Below are 24616 nucleotides of genomic sequence, written 5' to 3' on the forward strand. Positions count from 1 at the left end.
ATAATCTAGAAATAACAAAATTAAAAATTAAATAGCTACAAAAATTTAAATAAATGACCAAATTAAAATACATAATAAAATTAAAAATTTAAACACGTACATAAATTGTACACAAATAAACTTAAAATACTACCTAAAATAATCTACAAATAACAAAATTAAAAATTAAATAGCTACAAAAATTTAAATAAATTACCATATTAAAATACATAATAAAATTATAAATTGTTACACGTACATAAATTTTACACAAAAAAAACTTTATTTACTAACTAAAATACTCTATACATAACAAATTTAAATATTAAAATACGTACATAAATAAATTTAATTAAATGACCATATTTTTTTTACAATTATTAAAATTTAAATTAAATAACAAATATTATACATAAAAAAATGGTATTAAATCAAAAAAATTTCATGGAATAAAAAATTTAAAGAACATATATATAAAATTAATAAAGTATCATATATTTCAATAAAAACTATAATTCAATAAACTAAATAATATTCACATTCTAACTAAAATTAACGTACAAATAATTTTATCACAAATAATAACATACAAATTTTAAAAATCTTAACAAAATTATATTAATAAATCACTAACGTACAAATAATAATATACCAACTAAATCATATTTAAACATACTACTTAAAATTTAAAAGTTTTACCATACATCAACAAACTTAGCATATCTAAAACAATTAATAAAACTAACCTAACCTAACAATTAATAAAAGTAACCTAACCTAACTTACCATATCTATAATTAATTTACATAATTATAAATAAATTATATTATCAAATTAACTAAAACTAACCTAACTAATATTATCAAAATTATATTTATAAATCAACTAAAACTAACCTAACTAATATTCTTAAAATTATATTTATAAATCAACTAAAACTAACCAAACTAATATTATCAAAATTATATTTATAAATCAACTAAAACTAACCTAACTAATATTCTTAAAATTATATTTATAAATGAACTAAAACTAACCTAACATAAACCTAACCTAAACAATATTAATATGTGAACTGAAATTATTTTAACACATGTATATATAACAGAAAAATATAGGGCAAACAACATTAAAAAAAAATTAACTTACCGGAAGCGCGTATTAAGAATAGCAATCCAAAGCACGTATGGAGAATACACAGTGTAGTGTTAGGACAGTGGAACTAAGATTCAAAACTTCACCTACAATAGATAAAAAAAATTCTCAATTAAAACTGAAATATAAATTAAACTTAACTTAATATATATAACACAAAAAATTTTAAAATTTTCAGTTAACATAATACTTACAAAAACACCTAATACCAACAGAAGAAGAAACAATGCAATGGAAGCTCAATATCTCGTGTGAGGAAGATAAGCAGAAGAAGATAACTAATGAGGAAGATAAGCAGAAGAAGAAGAAGAAGAAAGCATGCATACGAAGAAGAAGAAAGCATGCATACGAAGCATGCATATCTCGCGTTTTATAAAAAAAATTTTGAATCCCTGCACCTGCAAATCGCCTGCACCAATGGCGATTTCCTCTCTGCAAATCGCCTGCACCAATGGCGATTTCCTCTCTGCTGCACTACTGCACTGCCATGGCAGGAACTAGGCCTGCTGTCCTCAGCTATTGGAACTCGCCAGTTTGACTGGCGGTTCCCTATGGCTTGTGCATATCGCCAGCTCTAATGGCGGTTTAGGCACGTATCGCCAGTGTCATTTGCAACTTGCTCAGTGACACCAAACTCGCCATTGGCAATGGCGGTTTGGGTCCTGCATGGCACACTATTCACGTACAAAAGTACCCCCTGCCGGAAATAAAACCAAAAGAACCCCATCTGGGGAAATACTTTTTAAAAGTACCCCAGATGGGGAATTTTGCCTGAGGTTGCTCTCCCTACCTCTCGTACGCTGCTCTCCCTTCAAGCCTCTCTCTCTCCCTCTCGTACGGTGGTCACTGCTCGCCGTCGCTCTCTCTCACGGTGCTCTCCGCCATACAATAATGCTCTCGCCGGATAATTCGTTTAAATTGAAAGAAAATGGTTCAATCTTCAATGACCTTGATGTGACTCTAAGTCTATTCTGATCTTGGTTCAATCAAGTACCCTTAGTGGCGCTTTGAGTTGGTGTTAGAAAAGATTCATGAGTAGGTTCAATGGGTGTTAGCAATGTGAGGCAACGATTTGAGTTGGGCATCAGCGATTCACTGCCTCACTGGTGCAGCGCTTGTGTTGAAAATTATTATAAAATTGATAACATTTTTTTTTAAAATTAGAAACCAAATAAGTTAAAATTAAAAATTGAAAACAAACTTGTAGTGAAAAGTTAAGCCATAAAATTGATGGAAAAAACTTAAATAGTAAATTTTCTACAATAATAATAATTTAATGATAGAATGGATAATTTGTAGAGCTCTCAATAAACTACTTGTTAGTGACTCAAACCAATTGGGCTAATAGACACATTATGTTATAAATAAATAGTATCGTTATATATAACATTAAAATTTCTAATTTATATTTAATGTGCATGTAAATTTATATAATAAATTTTATAATAATTATTTTTTATCTAATAATTAATTTGTTTACATATATAAATTATAAATAAAAATCGCAGGTTTAATAAGTATTTATATATGTAAAAAAAATATCAAATTTATTTAATTATCAATTGTTATAAAAAATATATAAATACATCATTCAATTAAATATCAATTTTTTTTAATTATCAAATTTTGTAAATAAATTAAATGAATAAAAAATTTCTATAAAAATAATTTTTTAAAAATTAAAACATACGAATTAACGGTTCATACGAATTGTCAATCCGTACAATCATACGGATTAGTTCATATGAATTTTCAATTCGTATAATTTTCAATAATTTTAACCAATTAAAAAAGATGTGTTTGAATGAATTTGCTGCTTAAAAGAATATGTTCCCTAACACTTTTTCCTACAAAAAATATACAGTTGTTATCTTTGTTTTACAACACACCACATGTGACAAAGGAAACATATGATTTTTTAAAATATTTTTTATGATAATATAATTATATTAGTAATAGTTTTTTTATGATAATATGGCAATATTAATAATTATGGTTTGTAAAAACCCAACTCATTATGATTATGGGCCAATTCTAACCTAACTCACTTAACTTGTGGCTCATTGGAATTGAATTCACCGTGAGCCATGTTGGCTTTCGGATTGGTAGTTTATTTTATTTTTTATTTTGTAAAAAAAAAATGTCACTTTAGTAATTGTATCCGAAATATACAATGACGTTAGTTGTATTTATGAGTTTAAAATGAGTTGGATGTCTTGATTTCTCATTATTGGACCTAAGGCCTCACAAGAATAATATTCTTATGTCATGATGCCATATGAAAATCTTATTATTAAGTGATGATTGTTCCAATTTTTCGAGCTAAGGTGGCTCCTTATACAGATTGAGCCTCGAGCCCATTTTGAAACTGGGAAATGATAATTGGTATGGAAATATTTTCGTAGAAGACATACGAATGATGCTGATTGGTTATATTTTCAAAACTAAATTGTTGTGTATCTGTCAGCTAATGTAACATCTTTCCTCCATGCCATTGCACTTCTAGATCCAGCACAATTAGTAGCTGCTAGATGTCAGGGACAAGAGGCTAAACAGATTAATGTGTAACTGAACATCCATTTTCAAGGAAAGGAAATTGCACGCTCTGGATCAGAATCAATAATTATTCTTTGAACCCAATATTAATTTTGTTAAAAATGTCAATGAAAAAATTTAAACTTATCATCTTTCTTTCCTTCCCTCTCTTTCACCCTTAAGTTTTCTTTCTCAATTACTAAGTCAACCTTATATTTAGACATGACAATGGGGCGTGTCGGGTACGGGTATTGTCTCCCCAATCCCTTACTCCGACTCCTCAACATATCCCCGTACCCGATACCTGACGGATTTGAGTTTATTGTCCCATCCCCGTACCCGTCGGGTATCGGGTATCCCCAACCCCATTCCACACACCATTTAGAAAAATATTTTTTTCGTAAAAAAAGTATTAAAAATTTGATTTTAGAAAAAAATAAATTGATTGTTAAACATTTATTTTTAACTACTTATATATCAATAAATTTATTATAACGTGTGTGTCTACATGAATAGTTAAGAAAATAATATTAAATTATGTAAAAATTCTAAAATAAAATTAACTAATAATAAAAATTATATGTCTTTTGATTAAATTATGAAAAAATTCTAAAGATTTTAAGTGACGGGGCGGGTTCGGGTTTGGGGTCGGGACGGGTCTAATAATCCCATACTCATACCCGTACCTGACTTTTGGTTATCGGGGAAAACTCGAACCCGAACCCGAACTCATACCCGGTCAACTCGGGTATTACCCGTCAAAGTCGGGGCGGATTCGGACGGGTAGCCACGGGTACGAGTTTTCTTGTCATGTCTACTTATATTTCTCTCATTGAAGTTAGTTGAGAGGGTATGCAAAATAACTCACCTGTTCAGCGTGTGTGATAGAATAATAGCCAATTTCACACCCAAAAGAAGATAAAATTACTCATTTTTTGTTAGATATTGAAGATTGTTATGAATTAAGGTTCTAAGAGAATTGAGAGTTTGAGGAACCATAACATGTGGATTCATTATCTTGTCATAATAAAATTCATCTCTTTCTCAATACTCGCAACTCAATTCAACATGAATAATAGTCAATTTTTCACATCTAAAAGAAAACAAAATTACTCGTTTTTGGTTAGAGACCGGAGATTATTATGAATTAGGGTTCTAAGAGAGTTGAGAACACACATGAGTTTATCATAATGAATTTGTCTCTTTTTCAATGCTCGTATATGTGTTTTTTATTCTTTTATTATATAAAAGTAGCTAATTCTCTGTGATTTGGTGATTACAATATAATCATTAAGGAATTCACTTTTAATCCCTTGAAACAACTTAATAAATGAAGATGTCAATCTTGCATAGTTGCATTAATGTGTTACCCATAAAACTGTAGTAATCTTAAAGCATAGCTTTGAACTATGTGTTAGTTAGGAAATTAAGGTTTGTTAAGCTTACATATTATTCCTCTAGTTAGCAATAAATCTAAATTAAACTCAATTGAGATGACAATTTGATGTGATGGAAGCATAAATCCCCAACCACGGAATATATATGTAGAATTGACTAATCGCGCATTCTCCCAAAGCTCACTGAAGATGAAACAGAAGCACTTGAAGTTGGGTATGGTGTGGAGATAAAGCATCGTGTCGCATTCAGAACAGGTTGCATACCGTTTTCTGCTAAAAACAAAGAGGTTGTCTTGTCTATTTGCTGATCAAGGATACGAACCTAGGCCCACTTTAGGTCATGAACATGACTCCTATTAATTAATTAATTAATTAAACCATCCTTCACCTACAAAGATTCATCGGATGAGTAAGTTATTGTATTTTGTAGCTCTCACTTTAATAAATATGCCTATATATGTTACGCATAATTAAGTTGTGTTAGAATAAAGTGTGGGGTGATAAAGTTCTGCATCAGATAAAAAAACTTCGTACCCCATTGTCCGGAGGCTCTTCGCTATGTGAAGGTATGGGGGAGGGATGTTGTACGCAGCCTTACCCTTGCATATGCAAAGAGACTGTTTCCGGATTCGAAACCCATGACCAACAAGTTCTGCATCAGATAAAAATAAAAAAATTAAACATTATACATAAGTGAAAAGAAAATTTATAAATACAAAAACAAGTTGTATATCTAGAAACATGTATGAAATACGGCACATTTAAACTTTCCTGGGGACAGCATGTACAACATAACAGACTTAATTTTTTGTTTTAAAAATTTGACATCAACATCTTAACAGATTCCAGTGATAGTGCTTAATTACTCAAAGTTAATGTATACGGTGGAGCATCGATTTCTTGGTAATTCTCATGTCATTGTGAAGCTGGTTCTTCGGCAATAAAGAAAGTTGAATTGTGTTAATCGATTGGTGTCATGTTCACCTTTTACATATAATATTGCATATATATTGTCATATAGTTTACAGAATAACTATAGTGTAACAACTAGCTACTGTTTTATTCATTTAAAAACCTTCTGAAAACTCGGAATAAAAGATAGGGATGATTAATATTAAAACATAAATTCAGTTCCTTTATTTTAATGATTATTTTTATTTTAAAAAATAAACCATATAGTAACTTATTCAAAACCTTCTAAAAAACGGAAGAAGCAAATTAATATATATATATATATATATATAAACCATTTAGAGCCTACTTGTTTTATACTATTTGAATCTAACTAACTATCACTGTACACATTTTTTTAATATTAAATTCATAATGAAATTAATTTAGACACACATTCAATAGTTTTAAATTAATTTTAGGATAAAATATGTCTTGGTTCCTATAAAATTTGAAAAGTATTAATTTTGTTCTCATAAATATTTTTCTATTAATTTGATTTCTATAAAAATTAAAACAGATTTTTGTTGGTCCGATAACTTCGTTAGCTGATAATTAATCTGACGTGGCAAATAAGTTTACATGTATAATTTGATTACAAATAAATTAAATAATTTGTGGTAATTAAAATTCTAAAAAACAAATTACATAATTTCTGACAGTTAAAAACTTCCAAAAAATTGATTTTTTTGTCATGGGTGATTTTCTCCTACTTTTTGATGAAATTATGAGAAAAGATCAAACAACAATAAATTCTAATGTCCTCTGAGTATGCTTGAGAAGGTAGAGAAGAAAAATAATTAGGTTGATTAACCACATCATGAAATCATCCAACAAAGTTATCACTAAGGACCAACACAAAATATGTTTTAAGTTATCACTAAGGACCAACACAAAATATGTTTTACTTTTACAATGCTTAAATTAATATAAATTTTTTATTAGAACAAAATTAATACTTTTCAAATTTTATAAGGATTACAAACATATTTTATCCTTAATTCTATTAAAATGAATTTTATTTTTTAAAAGAAATTAATATATTCTTAAGAGAAAATGACAAATTAGTTAATACTTCGATCATCCGATTCCACTTGTAAGAAACAAATTTTAATGTAAAATGCATAAAAATTAGTTTCTTATAAAAAGTACTGGAGGTACTTTTTTAAATTAGTAAACTAGTCATTTCTTTTCTTTTTTGAAAGAACTGTACTCATTATAATTAAAAGCTCTTATACTTAAGGTGATTTTATCTTTTGTATTGAATTAAACAACTTCATAAAACTCGACCATTTGCAAATTTGGACACGAAGTGTAAACCTAAAATGAAAATATTAAGATCAAACTTCAATATACACCTGAGTTTATTGAGGGAAGTTTTATTTTATTTTCTGGGGTGTTGTTTTATTTATTTATTTATTTATTCATTCAGTTCTGGGTTGTTAGTATGAGTGTGATCCCAAATGCATGTTGTTCTCTTTTTATAATTAATTCACCTATGGTATGTTTAGTTGGATGAAAATAAAAATAAAGGAGCATAAAAAAGTACAAAAAATGATGTTTTTTTTATCTGTACAAATGTATAAATCAAAATCAGTGTAAAAAAAAAATTATAATAATTTAAACATTATGTTCAACAAATTGAATTAAATCCCTTTAAGATATAAAAAATGATGTACTTTTTTCTCTTTGGTTGGAAAGAAAATAAAGAAGAAAAGAGAGAAAAATTGACTTCTATAATTATTTATTTTCACTTTTCCTTCAATTCAAATTGTAAAATTTTCTCTATTTCCTTATTTTCTATCCAACGAACCAAAAAAATTCTCGGCTAATTTCTTCTTTTGCCTACAACTATGTCTTCTTATATTTGGACAAAAAAATGTTGAAAGAGGCCAAGAGGAGTGATGAATATGATAAATCACCATTTTCTGGTGTCACATTCAGAGAAGATTGGATTTCGTTCTCCCTATTCTTATTCTTTTTCTTTAATGGAATGTTACACTCAAGCACCCAACCCCAACATCTTGTTCGTACTTGTCTTTCACGCCATGACTTTTAGTTGCCCCTAATTCGCCATGTTCCACTCGTGGATGATAGAGACAACAACATTTTCCGTTTAGACATAAAATTAACTACCTATCTATTCCTTTTTTATTATTAAAAAAAATCATCCTCAAATTTAATCCACAGATTTTTCTATCATGCACGACACCCATACAAGTGCAAGTTCAATAATTAATTTCCATGGTATAAATAACGTTAGTTATCGAGGACCAAAACCACACCCATTAATGTGAATTTAGGCAATATTCTAAAACATTATAAGTTGAAAGGTTCTTCCTCTTGGAGAGCTTTTAGGTAGTTCAAGAAAGCATATAGAAGAAGGCTCTTGATACTCCAATCAAATGATTCATTTGTGGAGGTGTGGACCTCTTCAAATATCTCCCACTCATAGTTGAAAAATTAGATATCACGTTAGCCATCACCGTAAAAGTTTGGCTTAACATATTTGGTATGCTTGATGAAAAATGTTGATTATTGGCCCATGTATGAGTGACGTATAAGCAGTCAATATTTGTACGCCAAAGCACACGTACAAATTTTCGTAGTCTGTATATATGGTTTGCTGAATAATATAATACCTATAACTATAATTATAAGAAAAGTAAGACTTGGTGCAACGAAACTAGGCAAAGGAAAACAAAAAGACGCGGTGAGATGAGAAATTGTGCAAAAGTCAAATGCTTTGTAGTATGTTGTTTATCTTTCGCTTGGGCAGCTTTTAAAACATTAAATAAACAATTAATAATTCAAACTGAATATTTTTGTATCAGTCTGAATCCTTAATCTATATTACCGTGTGTGCTGTTTCTTCTTTTGAAAAGATACATGCAGATTAGTTCATAATAGATATGAAGTATATTTGTCCCTAGCTAATTTTCTAATTTTATGTGAAGAAGATCTCTTATCAACTGTAAGTAATGTACCAGGAGAAGACAGAGATGGGGTTTAATAAATTATAGATTAATTAATCTCTTAGAACTTAATTAGTGAAAAACTTAATGGCATACACGTATATGAAGTATTATTTTCGGTTTTTGTATTAAGAAAACAAAAGTAGAAATTATTAGAAAAAATAAAAGTAAATATATTGTATAAAAATATAAAATAAAATTAATTTTATATTTTTTCATTTGTATAAAAAATAAGGTCAATCAAGAAGTTATATATGTTGAATCTATCTAGCGAATTGCTCCAAAGGTTAATAAGGAACTATAGCAATCGAGTAATCAGATAAACTAATTTACATGATAAATAATCTTATACGGGATTATTTTTTTTCGCAGTCTATTATTAGTTTAACTCTACAAAGGTGAAAGCATATTCAGTTTCATATGTTATGCATTAAAAGTTCAACTATTTAGGTAAGATAAAACTAAACATAATATAGAATATTGAATCTCAAACGTCAACGTTACATCGCAAATCTTAAAAATTTAGTTGTGTTTCTGTGTCAATTGAGTTACAGGTGATTAATTAAATCCTGTTTCAATATACATTAAAAAAAAAAGAAGCAATTCTTGTTTCAATAGCTGACGGGTGAGTTTTCCAATATTGTCTCCATGTTTTTAATAACTTTGACATCTTTTTTATATTTGCACCAATTGTTTAATATGACATGATATTGATGAATAAGGAGATATATCATGATTTTGTTTACACTTATTTGAAAAAATAATTTATTTTAATAAAATAATTAATTTTCTATATTTTAATGTTTATTTAAATGATTTCTACTTAAAAAATAATAATTTTTTTTGTTTATTTTAAGTAGTAAATTCTATCTACTTCTTAAAAATAAAAATACTTATATAAAAAATGCTTATTATAAAATTATTTTTTTAAAATTTAAACAAATTCACCCATATATAATGCTGGCGTATGATGAGAATGTGAGCTTAAGGGTGAAGAAGGAAAAGATAGATCATGAATTTAAATATCTCTTTTGAATATTTTTAATAAAATTAATAAACTAATATTTACTGATGATAAAAGAAAAGGTGAATCCTGGTGTTAAAAAACTTAGTTTAAGAATATAATTTGTTTCATTTTAATATAAAAATTAATATTTATATTAGTGTAATATAAGAGATAAATTATAATTTTTTAATTATAACCAAACCTTAACATATAAATAATTCTTAACTTTTTAAATTATAAAATAAATACTAGTATACTAATAATTTGTCATTAAAAAATTCATTGACTTTTTCATAATTTTTTCCTTGTATGAGGTTTTCTAATTTTATATTTTAAATAATAATTTTATTTAATAAATAATTTTACAAAACTTAATTATCAATTGAGAACAAATTATATATAATAAATTATTTGAAATAGAATATTTTCTTAAGAAAATTTTGGTAAAAGTGTCATAAATTATAACAAAAATACTCATTTAAAATGCAATTATAAGATGCCTTATGTAGTATAAGTTTGAATATATATATATATATATATATATATATATATATATATAAATTTTTTTTTTAGGGGAGACTCGTATTATAAATAACAAAAGAAAGAAAAAATGAAAAAAAAGAAGTAAAATGCATGGCTGGAAATCAAACTTGTACCTGTTTTGTAGTTAATAAACTAAGTCGCTTAAAATCTTTTGATTTCAATTAGGTTGACTCTTCCAGCAATAAAGTGAGCAATCTAGCTTTCTTAGCATTTGTTATTTTTTTTATATATATTATATGGAGTATTACTTATTGTATTTATTACTTTTCTTGCTTTATCTTAAGGTTCAGTGTTAGAGACTAATCTTACAAGTAATATGTAACTGTTGTTGTTCCATAAATATTTTGTTTACGATAAAAATTAAACATAATTTTTTCTATTAAATAATTTTAATGTATGTCAAGGCACATTGGACTGGTTAAAAACATTAAATATGCTAGTAACACGTTAGTGTGTATACGAGGTGAGGACAAAGGTGGCTATTAGCCTATTATTACTTGTATAAATAGAATAGATGCGTTTAGGACTTGTCCAACTCCAACTCCTCCATACATGACATAATCCAACTCTGAAACGGTGAACAAATCCACCGTGCCGTCACACACTACTTGTTCGCCGCGAAAAGCAAAACGCTAATTAACTCAAAAGAAAAAAAGGGAAGAAGCCTTTTTATCGGACTTTGTCTCTTTTCCCTCAAACACTCCCCATTTCCTCCATTTTTCATCATCAAAACGCATTTTGTGTCGGTGACGGTGAGTTTCATCTTCTTCAATCATTTTGTTCTCCACCACTCTCTTTCTCTCCCTATATATATCCTTTTATATATATAAGTAGACTTAAAAGATCATATATGTTGTTTCAGAAGTTCTTGTTATATCGTCTCACCATGGAAGAACGGTGGAGATTCATCACCTGGTTGAAGCTCTTCCGCGTGTTTGTGGCTGTTGTGTCTCTATTCCTGTTCATCTTGGAACCTATTTGGTGTTCGACTCTCAACAACGAAGGTGACCCTAAATCTGAATCTGAATGATCATTAATATTAAGGGTTAACAAAATTTTTACTCTTGAACTTTTTTAAAATTTGATTTTAATTTAGTTCCTAAATTTTTGTTTGTTGTATTAAGATTTCTTAATTTTTTATCATTAAGATTTTTAGTTCCTATTCTTCTGTTTAATTGATCAATGTCACTCAATTTTTTTTCATTAATATTTTTAGTTCCTAAATTTTTTAAAAATTTAATTTTTATCCTTGAAATTTTATTAAATAAATAAAAATAATATATTAAAACTTTTATTTAGAAACTAAAAATTAAATTTTTTTTAAATTTAAGGACCTTAATTAGTCAAACAAAAATTTAAGAATAAAAAATTGATCAGTCTACAAAAGTTTAAAGATCAAAAATTAAATTTTAAAAATATTTAAGGACCAAAAGTTTAATTAATTCTGATAATTAATGTTGTTGGTTGTTACAAGTGTTTGGTTTTTTTGAAATTCTTTCCTACATTCATGAAATTGGTTTTAGATGATGATAGAAATTAGATAAGCAGTTTATTATATCTTTTTTTGTTAAAAGTAAAATTTATTTTGATAATTTAAATCATAAAGATTTATATTAAAGATCAGTGTAAGTTAAAAGTAAATAATCTATACATAACTTTTTACATTATTAATCAATTAGAAAACAAAAATGATTTTTGTACACCCTTAACATTATTTAACATCTAGTAAGAAAGAAAATTATATGAATAATGGACAATATAATGTGATAAGAAAATAGTAGAGATAAATTAGAAGTGTTAGATAGAGGGTTAAAGAAATGAGATATATTATTTATAGAAAAATTTATTAACTTTTATCATAATTATCTTAAAAATTATATGTGATATGATTTTTAATTAGTTTAATTACATTACATATTACATAATACATATAAGATGTAATATTAGTGATGAAGAGAAAAATAAACATGAGAAAAGTTACTGATTCAAATTCCCACTAATAAAAAAATTAACAATACTAACAACTAATATTTATTAATAAAAACATTGGTAGTACATAACTATAAACTTTAAATTTGGGTTAGATAGCAACTACGTAAACGGCTTTTAAGTTTTCTGCTATTGATGAAATTGAGGAAAAGTAAATTCATAATTAAAGTGTGGTTGTGGTTTGGGAATTACAGGGTTGGCTCTACAAAAGATGAGGGAGAGGGTGGTGAGAGATCCATTGGGTGCTTTATCAAGTTGGAATAGCAAAGGAGAGATTGATCCCTGTTCCTGGTTTGGAGTAGAGTGCTCCCACGGCAATGTTGTATCCTTGTAAGCAACCTCTTACTTTTCTTCTTCTTTTTTCACCTTATTAATTCTCTTCATATCATTTTGCTTTTCACCGCTTCCAAACTCTTTATTCATCTACAAGATTCAAGGACAGATCTTAGTCACACTTTTTTTTAGGTGCTTTTGTTATCTGTCTCTATTCAAATTAAAGTTTTATTTTGATAACTTAATAAAACTCTAATGTTAATTGGAAAATAAAATTAAAAACATTTAAGGGTTTTAATTATTGTCCTTAGTTCAACTTAAGGTTTAGAGAAGTGCTGTAATTGTTTGTTTTTTAATTTTTTTTGTTAAGATCATGAACTTATTTTAAATTCTGTGTATCTTGGCTGATGCTCTTAGTATCTCTTACGACATGAAATCTGTTTGTCTTCTGTATTCCTACTGATGAAAAAAAAATGTATATTTCAGCTATCAAGTTTTTAAATTCAACGAGATAGAATTTTGAGTTTAATTTTTATGAGATGTCTATATAAAAAAATTATACCGGCAACTAATAAGAAATCATAATTTATATATATGACTTTTAAAGCAACTATAATAAAAAGTAATAAATTATCATAATTTGAGGTTGAATAACATTATAGATACATATACTCTATTTATTCAAATTTTTTTATAGAAAAATCATGACAAAAAGATGAAGTTGATTTAAATCTTTTATGACAACCAACCTACAATTGTCTACTTTTGTTTTTCCATGCCATGTGTTTTAAAGTTTAGAGTATTTCAAAAGGCTCATGTCTCACCATGGTTAATTTAGCATTATTCTTAGTGTTTATATATCAACTTATTTTACACAAAAAGAAAACAAAAAAGTATCAACTTATTTTAAGGACTTTTAAACAAGCTAGAAGCATGAGCTCTCACACATAACTTTGGTTTTGTGGATACTGATGCAGTGCAAATCCTCCAATTCTGTGGGTCCAATAATGGGTTTGAAAGAACTTTTGTTTTGGCCGGGTTTTAATATTGTATGTGTCTTTATCTTTGCAAATTACACTGTGTATGACTGACATAAATTGTATATATGTATATTTGGTAGCATTTTGTTATTGGAAAAATTCTCTATATTATTCGAATATAATAAAATATATAAAGATGATATGTACCAAAAAAAAGTTACACTATATGTGTATGACTGACAAAGTTTTATATATGTATATTTGGTAGCATTTTTTTATTGGCAAAAATTTATTGTTTGAATATAATAAAATATGAAAAGATGGTATATAATTATCTCTATCTTCTACTTCTATTTTCTTTTTTCTTAAATACACCTCTTAAAAATATATTCTATAATTAGATCGAGGAGACAATTTTTTATAATCCTCTTTTAAATGTTCATGGAATATTTTCTTTGTTGGTGTTCCAGTCAAGGATATTATTGGTTATGTTAATCTAAAATTTAGTGTTGCTTTTATTTTCAAATATATACAACATCCCCGCTCAAAAAAAAAAAAAGTCAAAAATATTTGATTTGTTACATTTTTCGGGATACAGGGTGCATATTCATGACAAGACCATTGCATTTATTTGGGTAAGATAAATAAAGGGTAAAATAAAAATTAAAAAAATTATAATAATATAAAAACTCGTTAGACAATTGGATTAAAAATAGAGAATAGGATAGAAAAAAGAAACATATTAAACTTAAAAAAATTCGAATTATTAGCTGGGCTAACCAGTCAAATTCGGCTCTGATTAATTATATTTGAAATTTTTATTGACAAGACTTGCATGCAAAGCCGAATTACCCCGTATAACATGTTGCATGGTGGTGTTGGCAATGCAATTTAAGTAATATTCAGTTCACAACTGAAATATATAGCCTACGATTTTATCTTTTAATTTTAAAAGAAGAATGGGGCCAAAGGCCCAGAAATATATAGCCCATGTTTTTGCAGGGTACATACGCCAGAGTGGCAATTGCTTCATGCACCTCCAGATTTTACTTTCTGCACCTTTTTAATCTTCTGAAAAGCCTAAACTGAAATGTAATTTTATAATATGGATTATCCTTTCTGAAATGTAATTCGGAATGTAAATTTTTAGATTCTGAAATGGCTAATCCAGAGTGTAAATTTTTACATTCTAGATTAGGGTGCAAGAAGCAAGTCCAGAGGTGCATGAAAAAATTGCCCACCAAAGTTCAAAAAATAATCATGGATAAATACCCAAATTGTGTAATTTGCTAACATATAAGTTCTTGAAAAATGAAAAACTATTTTTTTGTCCCTGAATGTGAGATCTTGAGGTTAGGGGCATTGTCGATGTAGACTTCAACATGTTGCTTCTGGTGTCAGCCTTTGTTGGGTTTTGGGTTCGTTGATGCTTCCGTGATTCTAGATCTGAATTTTTTTTCATAGATTTGAGATTGGTGAGAAAACGTGTGTGGAATTTGGATCTATGACTCTAGCGACAATGCAACTCTAGTGTGACAATTTACAAAATGTCATTTTTGCAACATATTAGACTTCACGGACCAAAGTAACGGTGGGTGTAGACATTTTTAAATATTTAGGGACAAAAAAATAATTTTTCATCTTTTAAGAACTCATATGTTAGCAAAATAGAATTTCATGGACGAATTTGAATATTTATCCAACTATTATAGATCCTTCAAAGATTTATTTATTTCATTTTTGTTTGTAATTATAAATTTGTTCCATGTTTCAAAACTGTACTTGTTTTGCTTCTAATATCTGTAAGTCTACTTTTGGAAAATTGAATGAACTATGCTAACATAATATCTTGCCAATGGAGTACTTTTTTTTTATTGGCAAATGATAGTTTGTTAAAAATGTCAACGGACTACGTTGTTAATTAATTGCCAGAAGTTTTCAATGAAAATTGTTTAGTCAATATACAAACATGCACATGAATTAAGAGTTGTTCTTCTCGCAGGAACTTGAAAGATCTATGTCTTCACGGAACACTAGCACTTGAAATTGGGAAGCTGGTTCACATTAAATCAATGTAAGAACTTGTACATGCCATCATTGATTATGAGCCATGACAAATTATTAGGAAATTTTCAACAATCTTTGTAATCATTCTGCAGCATTTTGCGCAACAATTATTTCTACGGAGACATCCCTAAGGAAATACTACAATTAGAGGACCTGGAAGTTCTTGACTTAGGATATAACAACTTTAGTGGACAATTTCCATTTCATGACCTTGCAACCTATCCATCCCTGACTACCCTGTAAGTTCAAACTTTCATGCAAAAAATATATTTTATATTTATTTGTTTTCTGAACTTTTGTTGATTAATTGTCAAATTTGTATTGCAGTTTATTGGACAACAATGACCATCTTGCCAGCTTAACTCCAGAAGTGTATGAGCTCAAGACATTTTCTGAATTGCATGTAGCTGAAGAACAACTAACTGGTGCCACCACTAGAGAAGCATGTGTTAGGATAACTAATAACTGGTAAGCAAACAATCATTCAGCTATCAAAAGATAATGGAGATTCCAGGTCTACTAACGATTATGACTAAAATAGTATTATATAAGTAGAAGACAACTTTCAATATATAATATAACTTTTGGGGTTAAAAAAGACTCAAATTGAAATTCTAATATAGTATCAGAGTTTATCATAATGATCCTTGTTAGGTCTATTAGTCTACCGGTTATTGGGTTATTATTGAACCGCATGCAATATCTAATTCTGCAAACTTTACGTTTGAGATGTCCTATGTCAGTGATTGAATTAAATTTTTCTTTTGCTTTACATAGCTTCTATCCACAGCAATAATTTTATATATGATTTTTTTCTTTTCTTGTAAGTCCAGAATAGTGATGCTCAAGTGTCTTTATTAACTATGGGGTGCATGATACATCAGATTATGTTTAAATTTGCCTGCTTGTGACAGGCACATTGGCACACATGGGGATATAGCATCCAGAAGGGCACTTCTCCAAGAAGCAAATGGTGAAAAGAGGGGTGATGATGACACAGAAACTCTTTCACCATCACCTTTTCCCTCTACACTATCACCATTTTCTGAGCCTTTCTCACCATCAGAGAGTCCCTCAGATTCACCAATATCATCTCCTGAAGTTTCCCCTTCACCATCCCCATCTCTCTCCAATTTCTTTTTCACTCTCTCACCCTCACCTTCACCTGAGGTAGCACCAACTCCAGACTTGTCACCTCCAGCAAATCCACCTATGGTTGTGTCCACACCACCACAGTCCAATTGGGTTTCAATGCCTTCTCCTGCTTCATCTTCAAACCAAGGGAATGCAAACAGTTCAAATCCAAAGCAACATACCGCGATTATTTGGTCCACAGTTGGGGGATTCTCCTTCTTGATTTTGGTTTCAGCCATTGCTTTTGTTTGCTTCAGAAGTAACAAGGTTGTAACTGTAAAACCTTGGACCACAGGGCTGAGTGGCCAGCTGCAGAAGGCATTTGTATCAGGTAATTGGTGCTCATATTTACTTTGTTTACATCATTGGCATGCTCAGCTATAGATTTCAAACTGCAAAATGCATATTAATTATTAACTAACTAGAATAATGTTTATGTTCAAGTCTTTCCATCTTTAACAAGTGGTTCTTTGTTTGAAATTGGCATACTCATCGAACATGTATGATTTAGGTGTTCCGAGTCTGAAACGAACAGAACTTGAAGTAGCTTGTGAAGATTTCAGCAACATTATTGGCTCACTTCCTGAGGGGACTATTTATAAGGGGACTCTCTCCAGCGGAGTTGAGATCGGTGTAGCATCCTCTGCAGTGACTTCATCCCAAAACTGGTCCAAAAACATGGAAACTCAGTTTCGGAAGAAGGTATGCAGACAACGAATGTAGAAAATGCACCACAGTTTTTTTATTTTAGTTCTGAGCTTTTTCCTTTTCATGATTCCAGATAGAGATGTTGTCAAGAGTGAACCACAAGAATTTTGTAAATCTTATTGGATATTGTGAAGAGAATAAGCCATTCACAAGGATGATGGTTTTTGAGTATGCTCCAAATGGAACCCTATTTGAGCATCTACACAGTGAGTACTGTTACATTCAAAACTTGCATGATTACATTACAAGAATGTGTTTTAAGAATCATTGCAACCTAACATGCAGCCTTTTTGGTGTATACTTCTGAATTCTCATTACTTTTTTGTGTATACTTCTCAATTCTAATATTCAAAACTATTATTGTGCCTTCATTTTACATCTCTAAATGAATGGTTTTAGCAGTTTCAAAATATGATATCAAGCATTGTTTATACTTCTCAATTCTCATATTCAAAACTATTATCGTGCCTTCGTTTTACTACACCTTTAAATGAATGGTTCTAGCAGTTTCAAAATATGATAACAACCATTGCTTGAATAAGCAAAGAGGAGAAATTTCATCACAAGAGAGTGTTGTAGAAACATAATTGAAAATCTTTCTTGGCAATTAGTGTTTTGTGTTGACAACATTCATGTACGTCTTGCAGTTAGAGAAGCAGAACAACTAGACTGGGGAATGAGAATGAGGATAGCTATGGGAATAGCCTACTGTCTGGAGCACTTGCATCAGCTGACACCACCCATTGCCTACAGAAACATACTATCTTCCTCTATATACCTGACTGAAGATTACGCAGCTAAATTATCAGACCTTAGTTTCTGGACTGATATAGTCTCCACAAAGAAGGGTTCTGAAGCCCCACAGCTGTTGGAAACTCCTTCAGCATATATAAAGGCCAATGTTTACAGCTTTGGAGTACTATTGTTCGAATTAATTACTGGAAGAATTCCCTTTGCCGTGGAGAATGGCTTATTTGAAGATTGGGCGGAGGAATATATGAAGGGGCAACCATTGAGAGACTTGGTGGACACAAGCCTGAACTCTTTGCAAGCAAATGAAATTGAAAAATGGGAAGAAGTGATCAAAAGCTGTGTGCATCCAGATCCAGAAAAAAGGCCAACTATGAGAGAGGTTACTGCTAAGTTGAAGGAAATCACCGCCATGGGGCCGGACGGAGCAACTCCGAAAGCATCTCCTCTTTGGTGGGCAGAAATAGAAATTATGTCCAGTGACTTAAGTTTAGACGTTAAACCATGACTCCAAATGAAAAATATATCTTTTGGGATAATAATCTGAGCAGCTACTCTGAATTTGGAGTTTGATGCCATTTTTTTAATTTTGTTTTCTTAGTTATGTTTTAGATTCTTCTTGTTTTGAAGCTAACTGAAGTGGGTGGATGGAAGAAACAGCTTTTGTCTTAGTAGAGCAATTTAATTTTGTAAATAGTTGAGGAATGAATTTGTTTTTGTGCTTTTATAAATGAATATTACTTTTTTTGAGTGTGGAAAAGGCAAGGGGAATGAGAAATGGTTCTTTTATGTTAGTTTTGTGATGAGAAAGAAACAAGTCACACTTTTTTTTTATATGAAGACAAATAGAAGACATCAAGGAGTTCTTTTTCTCTAAAATATCCTCTCATCTTTTCCATAGGGTATTTTTTAATGTACTAGATGTACTAAGGTCTAAATACTACGGACCAAGAACAGCAACAAACCGAGAAGATGGTTTCAGTGGAATCTTTAGTCTACACTCACCCATTTGGTATGTCATATTCTTTCTAAAACGGACATGTGAATTTCTAGTTGCAAGGTCTACTACTTTCAAAGAAGGAAAAAGTGATTGTTTATGCTTTCTTCCTTATTTGTCAAATAAAAGCAGGAAAATGATTTCTATATTGTAGGAAACAAGTTGTATGAATCTCTTTATAACACTAACTGTACAAGAGGATGTTTAAATAATGTGAGACAAATTCTATAAATATGGCTCACGAGAATACATATCAAACCGATGGAGAGCTACAAGTCTGAAATTCTTATGCTTTACACCTGAATCATCCCATTCTACCTTTGTTCTTAGATGATCGTCATGAAATTTCTGAGGTAAAAAAAGTCATTTGGGAACTCCCCATTGTCCAACCAAGATCTCCACATTTTATCTTTCTAATGCAGATATACTTTAAGATTAAAAGTTCAATCTTTGTATCCTTCGATATACATCAAGTGTGCCTGCATGGTTTGGGTCTAAGCAAAGAGCCGCCTGACAATCTTGAAGAGCAGATGATAGGTCCCCCATTGATTCATAAAATGCTGCTCGTAGATGAAGCATTTGCAGGTCAGGCTTGAACTTTATGGCCTTAGTGAGTTCTTCTACTGCTTCAGTTTCTTTTTGCTCATCCATCATCACTGGTCATACATTTAAGGTTTGAAAAATGAGGTTGGAAAATGGTAGAAATGGAAGAAACTGAAATTTCTACCTACTATATTTACTAGTTGGTAAATACAAAGACGCTTAAAATTACTAATTGAAACTTTGTAATAGATTTTGAAACACCAAAGAAAGGACAATAGATAAAATAAATAGCTGTCCTTTAGGAATTCAGATCCCGCATACTATTTAATTAATTTCAATGCTGATGCCAAACTTGTTAAGTAGTAATCTAACTACAGATGGTTAAATTGAACATGGTTAATTAATAAACTCAAATGGCAGATAGGAGAGTGAGCAACAAGGGAAAGTACCTGCTGCCCTGTATCTATATGGGTAGGTCCTTAAAGGATCAAGTTGAGTTACAACATCAAGATCAGCCTTTGCCATCTCACGGTCACAGTATTCTGATCTTTTCTCATATGCTGAGGCATTGCTCTCTGCCTTCTCAATTAGCTTGGTCATCTCATCATATGCAGCTTTTCTTTGATTTTTCTGATGATAAATGCGTGCCACACCTTGATGAGCTCTTGTGTGCCTAATTGCAAGAGCATTCTTGTAGCATTCTTTTGCAAGCTCAAGCTTACCACAATCCACATAAATACTCCCTAAGTTATTCAATGCCTGCAAAATATTGCACGAGTATAAGACATTCAAATAACTGCAAAACACTTAATTCACTAGCAATAGTTATAGTATCAGAGATCACACAGACTTGTCCTTTGCGAAGACCATCTGAAGGACATTTAAGTGCTTCTTTTAGAAGCTGAATAACGTAGGAAGAAGATTCAGGATCCAGAGTTGTATCTGCCAACACATATGCTTTTAGAAAAAAAGCTTCAAATGATCTATGCTTTGCAATGGATATGTCAGCCCTTGCCAATGCTTCTTTGCGATATCCAGTGTCATATAGGATCCATCCTTCATAAACTAGCCTCTCTTGCATTGAGCTAGAATGGTTTCTGGCCAATCGTAAACTGCGCATTGCAGCCTTTTGACAGTTTAATCTGTAAATTTCACAAATGTGAGTTTCTTGACATTGTAAAACAGAACTAAATTTGAATACAGAAAATTGCTACATTGTAAATGTAATAAGCTAGTCATTGTCAAACATTCAGGCTCAAGTCCTAAGGATCCTTGACAATGTGACAATAAACACAGTGAGAATTGAAAGTTAAAGAGGAGATATTTGTAGTTCAGTTACACATATACTAACCTCAATAGGAGGAGAGACTGACGAAACTCTAGCACACTCTTTCCAGGCTCATTCTCTAGCATTTGATGTATAATAGCCAAAGAACCAATATCATCTACACAAGACCATTGTTGGTACAACTGCATCCAGCAATCAGCCTGACACTTCTGCTGAACTCCACGGTTTAGAAGTTGGAGCAAGTATTCCCCTTTGATCTTCCCATGTGAAGTTATGTAATTCGGTTCTATGGTCAGCAGCGCCCGAATATCTCTCATTGCACTGTCATAGTCCTCAAGTGCAACATACAACCAAGCTCTCAATTCTAGGCAATCAGGGGAGAGTTTGAATCCAATAAACCTATCTAACTCTATAATTCCTTCCTTTATCTTCTTCTCTTCCACCTTTGCTAGTGCTCTATACTTATATGGAAATGAAAGAGAGGGATCCAATTCAGTTGCAACATCTAAATCAAAACTCTTTTCCTTTCCCATGTTATACAGTGCACGCTCCTGATACATCCACCCTGCTGGTTTATACTCAAATATGAGAGAACTAATTAACTTATAGGCTGAATATGGTTGACCCTGCTTGTACTTAGTTCTGGCCACACCAGCCAAAGAATAAACATGACCCTCCTCAACTGCTGCCTCAAAACAATGTTGAGCTTCTTTGTATTCATTCCTTTCAAGAAGCACACACCCCAATTGGTGGAATGCTAGTGCCTTCTGCCATCTTTCTGCAGCACACTCCCCCATTCTCTCCAGCAACATCATTGTGGTTTTAGATACCATGCTTTCCTCCATTGCCACCTGACTCAGGAAGTAGTACAATAAGAAAGAAGCACACCCCACATTGGCCAACCTTTCCTTTGCCTCAAAACTACAGAATATTTTTGCCACCTTTGGATTATATAGAGAATTTGGAAGCTCCCTAAGCAACACTTGTAAGCAAGCCCCTACAAGAAGGGTGGCTCTCTCTTCCAATCCATACTCAATAAGCACCAATGCATCTTCAACATTCACAACAATTGAAGCCAAATGTGCATCACAGGCAGACCTCATCTCCACACAACAAAACCTATTGGCAAAGGACAGCAGCTCCAAAACAGTCATTGGACAGAAGAGGTCCAATCTCTTAGTCCTGCTGTAAAACTCCACTGCCCTCATCCCCTTTGGACATATCCCGTTTCCTGAGAAATCGATCTTGTTCGTTTTGGACTCAGCAAAGCCACCATAGAGCATAGCATTAAAAGGGTCTGAAAGTGCAGCTATCCTGCACCTAACACAACTGATTTCTTCACTTCCAACACAGAACAAAACATCACTTTCCTCGTCTGGCAAACACACACTATCAGTGCAGGTTTCCTGATTTGGCTCTTTCTGACACTGGCAGTGATCATTAACTGAACAAGGACTAAACCCATGTTCCAAATTCTTCTTTGGACACTCAACAACATAACCAGCACAATCCATTGAACACACACCAACTAGCTCATCATCCCTCCTCTCAAACCTCAACCACGCAGACAACACAACCTTGGAGAGCACATCCTCAGCATTTTGACATGCTGTCCTGAGACATCTTCTGAGTATTTTCTGATCACCAAGGCCACGCAAGAGAGAGTACTGTTCCGCACACATTAAGGCTTTGTTGGACTGTGTACAACACTCCATGCGATGATAGAGTTCTGATAAGGTCTCTACAAGGTTGATGGGCTTAAGGTGAGGTTCTATGGATGGTTCAATGGTGTCGGTCGAAGGTAGGCGAAGAAGGGCAAGGTTTGCTAGTGATGAGGTTGAGTTGTTGTTGGTAGTTCTGGATTTGGTTTTTGACCATGATGGTAACATGGTTTTGTTTCTCTTAAGGTAGTTGTGAGGTTTGGTGGCAGCAGCCACTGAGGCTTTGCTGCTATTGCCACCATTTGTTTCTGATGAAGAAGAACTGAGAGCATGAACTTGAGTGCTCTTGAAACGTTCAGTTAGCTTCAAACCACGCATCTCTGATCACTTATGCGTACTTTGATTTCAACCCCTTCTGCGTAAGTGCTGAACTTTGAATAAACATAAACATGGGGTGTGAACCTTTGAGTGAAGGAACTTCATTTTGTTATTTTGTACTTGCTGCAACATATATATATATATATAGAGAGAGAGAGAGAGAGAGAGAGGTGAGTGTGTAGCCTTATAGGTTGGGGTGGGGTATACAGTTTTAGGATTGAAGAAAAAAAAGGAATTGTTCTTGTTGATGGTGGATGGATGATGATGAAGACCAGTGGCAGATGCAGGATCCTGAATTAGTGGAGGCAAAAAAGCTTACTTGTTGCTAGTGTTATGGGAAAGTGAGAAAATGGAGAATAGTGGGTTCAAATATAATAAACTAGAGGGGGCAAAACACAAAAATTTGCACACTCTGAATTATATATATAGGTCCGCCAATGGCCTAAACTGACTATTGGCATCTTCTTTTTTTGCTAAAACTGAGTGGAAAATTCAAGCTTCGGATAATGCGTGATTTTAGAATCAAAGAATAGGACTCTACACATCAACACAAACTGAATGAATGAAAAGGGTTGGTGTGTTTGTGGCGTAAATAAACCAAAGTTAGCAACTAGCAGTTAAATTTCTTGGTGTGATCAGGTGAAGCTGCTATGCTATGCTCAACCTGTGCCATTAACTGACTCCACTTGTGACCTCACAAGGGATCGAAAAAGAGAAAGAGGAGCATACAATTACAGATCCTTCAGAAGAACCACTCCAATTTGGGACACAAGCATGCCAGTCTGGTCAACTGGTTCCATGATCATTTTCTTTTTGTTGTATTAAAAAAGTAGGACACAGAGTCACAGATTATTTAATTGTTCCACCACCTAAGTTAAACGTACCTTAATAATGAACGAATTCTTCTTTATTAGCTAAGAACCTTTGGCTTAATTTAATTATTATTCAAATATTCGGATTGAGATGGAATTGCATGTCAAGCAAAGTGCATAAGGTGGAGTGAGTTGTGTAACCAATCCAATTATTATTTTTATGTTAGGTGGTCTTATCAACACCAAACATATTGTATATTCACATTTTAAAATATTCTCCTCTCCAAAAGACAATAATAACAATATAATAATAATTATCAAAGTAACTTCTAATCCAATAATAAATTTTAAAAAAATATTATTCAATTAAAAATTATAAAATAATATAATAATTATTAAAGTTATACCAATATCATTTCATCTTTCCTCTATTAATAATAAGTTATTATAAGAATTTGAAACTTATCTTATGTTTACTCTTTTCTCCAACAAAGT

General features: G+C 31.2%; 2 protein-coding genes across 2 annotated transcripts; one reads left to right on the top strand and one right to left on the bottom strand.

The window, feature by feature from the left end:
- The first annotated feature begins 11064 nt into the window (after positions 1–11064).
- On the top strand, positions 11065–19276 carry LOC114395636 (inactive receptor-like serine/threonine-protein kinase At2g40270). The gene is made up of 10 exons (XM_028357465.1): positions 11065–11293; positions 11404–11545; positions 12725–12860; positions 15786–15857; positions 15943–16089; positions 16178–16318; positions 16765–17315; positions 17496–17686; positions 17766–17898; positions 18340–19276. Exons 2-10 carry the CDS (start codon positions 11428–11430, stop codon positions 18948–18950), a joined length of 2100 nt encoding a protein of 699 aa, XP_028213266.1. The 5' UTR covers positions 11065–11293; positions 11404–11427; the 3' UTR covers positions 18951–19276.
- A 286-nt stretch (positions 19277–19562) lies between these two features.
- Positions 19563–24181, bottom strand: LOC114395635 (ethylene-overproduction protein 1). The gene is made up of 4 exons (XM_028357464.1): positions 21334–24181; positions 20833–21124; positions 20432–20741; positions 19563–20095 (listed from the first exon to the last, which is right to left on the bottom strand). The coding sequence occupies exons 1-4, from the start codon at positions 23307–23309 to the stop codon at positions 19875–19877; spliced, it is 2799 nt and encodes a 932-aa protein (XP_028213265.1). The 5' UTR covers positions 23310–24181; the 3' UTR covers positions 19563–19874.
- Positions 24182–24616: the final 435 nt, after the last annotated feature.

The sequence above is a fragment of the Glycine soja genome, chromosome 18, assembly GCF_004193775.1.
Source record: "Glycine soja cultivar W05 chromosome 18, ASM419377v2, whole genome shotgun sequence".
Taxonomy (NCBI): domain Eukaryota; kingdom Viridiplantae; phylum Streptophyta; class Magnoliopsida; order Fabales; family Fabaceae; genus Glycine; species Glycine soja.